The sequence below is a fragment of the Acanthisitta chloris genome, unplaced genomic scaffold, assembly GCF_000695815.1.
Source record: "Acanthisitta chloris isolate BGI_N310 unplaced genomic scaffold, ASM69581v1 scaffold27620, whole genome shotgun sequence".
NCBI classification, from domain to species: domain Eukaryota; kingdom Metazoa; phylum Chordata; class Aves; order Passeriformes; family Acanthisittidae; genus Acanthisitta; species Acanthisitta chloris.
Genome location: NW_008653734.1, coordinates 278 through 7,782, shown reverse-complemented (window position 1 = coordinate 7,782; position 7,505 = coordinate 278). Strand labels below are relative to the sequence as shown.

At 48.4% G+C, this 7,505-nt stretch overlaps 1 protein-coding gene across 1 annotated transcript in view; it reads right to left on the bottom strand.

Annotated features, from left to right (window-relative positions):
* Positions 1-2,355: 2,355 nt before the first annotated feature.
* The window catches only part of SEC13 (SEC13 homolog (S. cerevisiae)), a gene marked incomplete at its 5' end in the record, with an annotated part of 5,382 nt that continues 232 nt past the window's right edge, over positions 2,356-7,505 (bottom strand). The window contains 7 exons of the mRNA XM_009082264.1: positions 2,356-2,630; positions 3,075-3,221; positions 3,996-4,116; positions 4,567-4,700; positions 5,438-5,571; positions 6,292-6,443; positions 6,883-6,998. Of these exons, the coding sequence (XP_009080512.1) occupies positions 2,520-2,630; positions 3,075-3,221; positions 3,996-4,116; positions 4,567-4,700; positions 5,438-5,571; positions 6,292-6,443; positions 6,883-6,998 (915 nt within the window). The remainder of the gene's footprint in view (positions 2,631-3,074; positions 3,222-3,995; positions 4,117-4,566; positions 4,701-5,437; positions 5,572-6,291; positions 6,444-6,882; positions 6,999-7,505) is intronic.

The following is a 7,505-nucleotide window of genomic DNA, read 5'->3' as shown; positions in this document are numbered from 1 at the left end:
ATGGTGCAGGGAATGAAGTGAGAGTTTCCTTTTGTCCTGTGACATTAGCTTTGTTCCTTTTGTACATCTTACAGCTATTGATTAAACATGTGGTGCCACAGGAACCTTCAGTGAAGACTAGTAGCAATGGCTGAGGGTCTAGAAAAATCCCATGAAGGGAAACTGGGAATATTTTTTTCACCTGAGAAAGAGCAGGAGAAAAGAAGAAATATATGGTGCAGGATGACAAATTTGTAACTCCTGTTCTTTGTACTCTACTCAAACCTGAGTGACATGGCTCATTTGGAGGATCCATTGCAGCCCCACAAGCATCCAGCAGGATTGAGGAGGGCTGGGAAACATGCAGAGATGGGAAGAGGAGGAGCAATTCTGTTACATCAGATTTGCTGTTGGAGAAAATGTAACATGGAGCCATTTGCAGCCATCTTAACTCTGTATCTTTAGCACATCTGTGGCGTTGGAAAACTTTATTTGGGGTTACAGTTTCATCTTCTTCTTCTCAGGCCAGAGGGAAATGGAGAGCTGTGGTGCACTGAGGGCACAGAGATAGAGAACTGTGGTGCAATGTGGGCACATGTTGGGCTTAATCACACTGTGTTGCAATTTAAAGTTTATTGGTGTGAAATTTGCATTGAGTTCTTTTCCTCTCCTTCTTTTCCCCAATCCTGACCCCAGTAGAAGAGGATGAGAGATCCAACACCATGAACCTTTTTCTCAAGAGCAGCTGAAAACCTTTCACCTCATGCTTACATTCTCAGTGGATAAAATTCTGTGACTCTAAGAGAACCTTTAATTCATGATAATTGTTTGTGACGCTTGGGTCATTACTTTTAACTATTTTAATACATTTCATCTGAAGTATGAAGGAGCAACAGGCTGAACTGGGCCTTGCTGCAAAGCAGTTTTGAATTCTCAAGCATTAAAACTCGTAATTTTAAACATGGTGAGTTGGGGAACCTAATACCCACAGGCAAAAACCTTCCCTTGGGAACTTCAGGTGCCCTTTTTCCTTAGAATGAAGTGTGCTAAAAGGTAACTGAGATTTCATTTTTGAGCCGTTTATTGGAGCTCGTGCTCGATTTCAGGCTTGCACAGCTCCCAGGCAGTTAGAGCCAGCCCCAAACCCTCTGAGAAGAGCAGAGACTCTCAGGGAAGTGGGCAGGGTACAGGGAATGAGGGGCTGCCTGCTCAGCTTAGCAGTTATGGCTGTGACCTCGGTGGGAATGGAAAACAGCTTGAGAGAAAATAGTGCTGTGTAATTGAAATGGAACTGTTTGAGTGATTACTTTTTGTAAGGCTGCAGAGGATTTGAACAAGAGCAGGAGTGCTGCATACTTCTGTTGGCACACAGAAAGAGAAGTAATTCCTGTGTCTCTGAGAGCAACTAAGCTGTTATTTGATCACTGTAGATAACCAGCATAGAATGAGGTTTGTTTTTCTAGAAAAGGGGTATATTATCTTGGCTATGCCGAAACAAACCATCCACCGCCTTGGAGAAGGAGGAAGGCTGTGAATTGTTCACCCAAGAGCAAAGGGAAAATGTGACCTTTCGGTTTAGTATTTTGCCCCTTACAGGAGGAGAAGGTGCCTCAGCTTTTATCAAGACTAACACACTTGCCTGAAGTGCAGTGGCACATCAGTTTACCTGAAGGCAAAAGGTTGTTCTCTCACACACTATATACAGGCCCTAGTGGGCAACACCTTCCCAGCTCTTGCAGAGCTAATTCCATGGGTGGGAGAACAACATGACTGTGGCTTGACAGGCCCCTGTGAAAATATGATTAAATACAGCATACCAGGCTTTAACCAATAGGACTTTATTCTGTTGGTATCTCAACAAAAACCAACCTGAGGTACAGTACAGAAGCGTGGCTAAAAAAAATCTTCAAACCATGGTCTGATTTGTTGATGATGGTTGAATAACCAAGTCTGAGATTATTGTAAAGCAGAAGACATATGCATTCCACTACTCCTTTTCATCTTCAGGAAAGCACAGAGACTTTCACCTAGCCAAGCATGTTATTTTCAGTAAGATCTTAGCACCATTTCACTCCTACCAGCTGGCACACTACCAGCTACTCTGAGAACTCCAGCCCTTCCCCTCACCTGAAACACAGTTCTGGCCTTTGAGGGCACAGAGTGTTTGTCCCCTTGCACAAAGGAGTTCACACCTCACACCTCCTTCTGTTCCTGCCCAGGTGCTTGAAGTCTGACCACCACATATCCACTCCAATGTGATCCCCACACCAGCAAACCAGGGTATAACCTGCAGCATCAAGGAGTAGTATCAGGCACAGTTCTTTGCTATGCTGTTTACCTTAAATTTCAGGGAATGTCAATTAAGGCTGATTATCAACATTGTAGCCTCCCAGTAATGGTTTTAGAGTGCTCATCAAATCGGATTAATTGTTTCCCATGTTCGTGTCCAGTTTAGATAAAAATCAGTTCTCATTTGGCTCAAGAGACACTGCAGATCAGGAAGAGAGATGACAAGCTGCAGCTGGAGCTCTCCTCAGGGGTCACTGCTCATTCTGCTGCCCCTCTGTCACGGCAGACACTCCGCCCTGGCCCTTGTTCACGTCGCTGATGCAGGCCCACAGTCCATCCACAGACTCCTTCCACAGCGTCACCTCAAACACAGAGTCTCCTTCCACAGCGTCACCTCAAACACACAGCAGGGACAACTTCAGCCTCAGCACCCTCCCCCACTGCCCCTTCCCCAGAGCCATCCCAGAGCTGCAGCACTGCACCCAGGACTGAGCTCTGTGCTGCTGTGCACTGAGTAACCAGCCAGGGCTAAAGGGAGAGTCTGCACTCTGCTATCAGCACCCCACAAAAATCCAGTTCACCCTGCAGTTCTGCCCTCCAGCAAGGACTCAGAACACAGGCAAGCAGTTTGCCAAAGGTCAGGGTCTTCCTGCCCCTCTTGATCAGTCACAAGAGAAAATGTCAGTACTGTGGCAAAGGAGACTCTAGGACAGTCTCGTTTTAAACAAGGGACAACAACCTATCTCATCTCAGCCCCTCTGGAAACAGGGCAGGCAGGGCTAGCACAGCCAGGCAGCAGTACTCACTTTGTTGTCCCCTCCAGACACTGCCAGGATGTTAGCAGTGATGGACCAGCTCACGTGCCAGACGACATCGTTGAACTTGTGCAGCAGCTTTGGTGACCAGGAGTTCCCAGAGGCATCGTCACATGTCCAGATGAACACTCTGCCATCCTGCAAAAGCACAGGCTGAGCTGGAGGGATCACTGGCCCCCACACAGGAAATACCACCCTGAGCTGCACTTCCACACCTCAGCTGATCCCACCCCTAGGTGCATGTGCACGGATCTGTGCTCAGCACAGCAGAGGGGCTGTGCCCTTGCTGTAGCTACAGGCAAGGCAGGAGTACAGCTCTGATGAGAAGAACTACCTTCAACCAATAGCTTGCAAATACCAGAGAAGATCTCCTAAAATACTTATGTATCAGCTGAAATCCTTCCCCAGAATGAGACTTTGTTTCCAGTCACGTGGCAGCAGCTCACTGACATCACTTCTTGGTAACAACAAAAAGGATCTACCGAATTATTAGCAGCAAGAACACCACAGTCAATATGAAGGCTGAGGACATCAGAGCTGACTGAGAATGCCAGTTACTAGAAATCAGTATTTTTACCTGAAAGTTCAGTGAATTTAATTCCAAGACACTAAAATATGACATCAGTTTGAAGGTCTTCCTCCTACTGAGACCATCCTGCTCATGGTTCTCAAACTAAAGCCAGTCTTTGGTACAGAGTCACTCACACACAGCCTTTGTCCAGCAATGCTTCTACTTGGAAGGGACAGGATTCAAAGGCTCTTACACACAGACCCAGATACAGCAAAGGACTGCCAAGAGGACCTGTTAGAGAAGCTCTATCCTTACTCTTCCTTTACTAGAGGAACAAGGAAGGGAGCACATTGAAGAGAGGGCACTGGGAACCTGCCTCTGTGGCTCCAAAGAAACCTCACCTGGGAGCAGCTGGCGATGGTGCTGGTTGGCAAACCTATGGATGGGGCCCAGGCCACGTCTCGCACCCAGTCACTGTGAGCCTCCAGCTTCTGCTCCTCTTTCCACTGACCATCTTCCTCCCTGGAACACAGTGAGACACTCAGAAGGGTGGAGGCAGCACTTCTCCTCAGTGGTGAGGACCCTGGTTCATCCAGCACAGGTGATCCCTACTTCTCCAAACAACCTATGGCTTGAGCTGACAAAATCCCTTCCAGGGGACCGGAAGCAGCACAGGCAAAGAGGTTCTGATCTTCGGTTAGTGTCAGGAATTTGCTACTGCCCAAGTGACAGTGGTAACCAAAGACCATTAGAAAGCCACTCTCCAAGGCCAGATGACACAGGACTGGCACCAACTGAGAACCATGGGAAATATTGTACATCACTGAGTTGTTCCCATTTTTAAAGCACTTCTCTACAACAGTAATTCACAGATAAAAGCATAGACATGCTGAAAATATTACCTGAGATACTAACAGGGACATTCAAAGCCTAGGAAGAGTGTCAGGTTCTGTCTGGCAACAGAGCACTTACTTCCAAATCTTGACCAGGTTGTCACAGCCACCAGATGCAAATCTTTTGATGTAGTTTGGTTTTTGCCCAGAGGGTTGTTCTATAAGGCTCCCTGGCACCACAGCAGGAGCCCAGCTCACTGCATTGCATCCAATCTGGTTAATGAAAAACATCACTATTAACAGCTGCTTAAACAAATACACAAACAAACAAACAAAGGCTGCTGAGGGGGACACAGTACATTCTCTGTTGAGGGTGAGGAATTAGCCCATCTCAGGAAAATGGGAGTCTTGCACCATGATGGATGGATATGAGATGAAGAAGAGATCCAGACACAGCCTAGTCTCACTAGGACACTCATTCAGAAAGCCTGAGGTAGCTAAGGAACTGCTTTATGTGTAAATATCATCCTGTGTGTGTGCAAACAGTGCAGAGAGAGAGAGAAACTGCAAAGACACGAGGCACATGCAGTTGCTAAGATTTAGGAATACAGGAGAGAAGGAATTCTGGTCTGGAGCCAAATTTCCTCCTGTTGAGAGCCACTGCCATTAGCTGATGAAGTTCTGCTTAAGCTAGAATGCACACTGCTCTGGGCAGAACAGCAGCACTGCAGTGCTCCCAGCTCCTGTCGATTCAGTTAGCTGGTGCAGGTATCCTCAGGACCAAGGCATTTCCTACCAGGTACCTTCCAGCACCATGTTTAACAATAATGGTCACTGAACAGGCACTGTCAGTGCTGTTCAGTGACTTTCATCTGTCCTGTTTCCCACTTCATTTTAGTGGCTCTCGAGTATACCTGCCTGCTCCAAGTGAACTCAAACGAGTTATTCTCAGCTCTCAGTTCTCTGAGGAATCCCCTGAGTGTTACGTGCTGCTCCAGGACCAGACTCACCGTGTGTGCATTGCTGATCTTTTTGACCTCCCACTGCCCATCGCCCGTGTAGCTCAGCAGGGAGATGGCCCCGTCGGAGCTCCCGCAGGCCAGGATCAGGCCATAGTCGTGTGGGGCCCAGCAGACAGAGTTCACTGGCAGGGGAGAGACAAACTGGATTAGAGCACAGGGACCACCTCGCACTGACCAACCCATTCACCGAGATCAGTGAGACACCAGAAGTGGCTCTGAGAGCTGAGAACGATCCTGGCATTCCCACATTTCAGCAAAGCCAGCCAATGAACAGTGCTTACTGAATGACAGAGAACTGCCTTTATTTTTGACACCCCTCAGAATGAGAACACCAAAAGGGCACTCCTAATGAGGTTAAAAACTCTGGCAACAGCAGGGAGCATCGCTGATTAGAACAAGAGCTGGCAGAGGACTGAAAGTCTAGGTTAGTAACACAGCCAAGCTGGAGACTTCAGCTCTGCACTGGGAGGGCAAATCATCTGAACCCAACAGTTTCCATTATGAAACCAAACACAGTGTGATAAATCCGACTTTCCTTTCTTCCTGTACTGTATGCCCCAAGTACTTCCCTCCAGAATTCAGTCCCTGCCATCTTTGTTTGAAAGCTGATTATTTGTTTAACAACTCCTATGCAAACACCACACAATTTAAGACAGGAGGTTATCCAGTAAGAGACCTTAAGGTAAATGTCCTGTTTGTGCTGAACAGATTTACTGTGTCTCCATGATTCATCCCTGTCTGTTTGACAGAGGCTTTTCTTCCTTAGCACTAACAGATTTCTTCCAGCCTTACCCAAATCCCCTCACCTCCCACTCTCCCTTCCCAGCTCCACACTCCCATACCTGAGGAGTCATGTCCTGTGTACTCGTAGGTCTTTTCCCAAGTGCCATTTTCTTCCTTCCAGACAATAACCTTCCTGTCATAGGAGCAGGAAGCCAAGATATTCCCGTACATAGGATGAGCCCAGGCCACCTGCCACACAGGACCTTCATGCCTGCAAGAAACACCACGTGGGAAAGCTGAGAGAAACCTCTTCCAGCTGTGGCTGCCTCACAGGCACCACCTGGGAAATGCTGTTCTGGGAGGGATTAGTGCCCTGACATGAGGAATGGGCAATGCCAAGGGGCACACAGGGCTGTCAGAGCCACTGCCACAGAAAACAACTCCAAATGGCTGTGGATTAGCAATGCAGGTGGCGAGTTAACTCCTTGAGAGTTACAGGTGTCAAAGACTGAAGGAATGAACAACCCCAGTGCTGTTTCCAGCTGGAGCTCTGTCCCATCACAGCCCAGGAGCAGCTCCCCAGAGGGCAGAGGGACAGAGCACAGCAAGTGTCCCCAGATTACAGCCCCACGAGGAGCAGTTCAGCTGGGAGTGACACCAGGATCCCCCAGAGGGCAGGGACAGAGCAGGCCGGGCCAGCCCCGCGTTACCCGCGCAGGTCGGCGATGAGGATCTGTCCCCCGTTGCGCACGTCGAAGACCTTGACGGAGCGGTCGGAGGAGCAGGTGGCCAGGCGGGTGCCGTAGTAGTCCATCTGTGCATCGTGCTGCAGGCAGAGAGCTGTGTGGGCACAGGGCCCTGTCCTGGGCACCCTCCCACGGCAGCACACACCCACAGGGGCACACCCAGGTCACTTGTTTCCCCAACCCCCTCCCTAACTGTGTCAGGAACACCAGGAATTCTGCACAGCATTTTCAGGAGGGAGCAGGGAATCAGTGCTGCTCATTGCAAAGCAGTGGCTAGGTATGGGGTTTTGGGTTCACAAAATGTAAGAGAGGTGTAGGAACACTGAGAGCTCTTAGTGATGTTTGAAGCTTCATTGTTCACCTAGGCCCCTTGAGCGCTTTGAAATCTTCCCTCCTGCCCTCACTAACACATCTGCTCCCAGAAACATATAAACAGAGGAAAAAGTGTCATAGAATCATAATAATACATATAATAATCATAATACATATGTGTAGTGGGTGGTACAGGCCAAAGGCCAAAACCACTCACTACACATATGCGTTATCTCACAGAAAGGAGCGGAAGCAAGTCTGTGCATGGACATCAA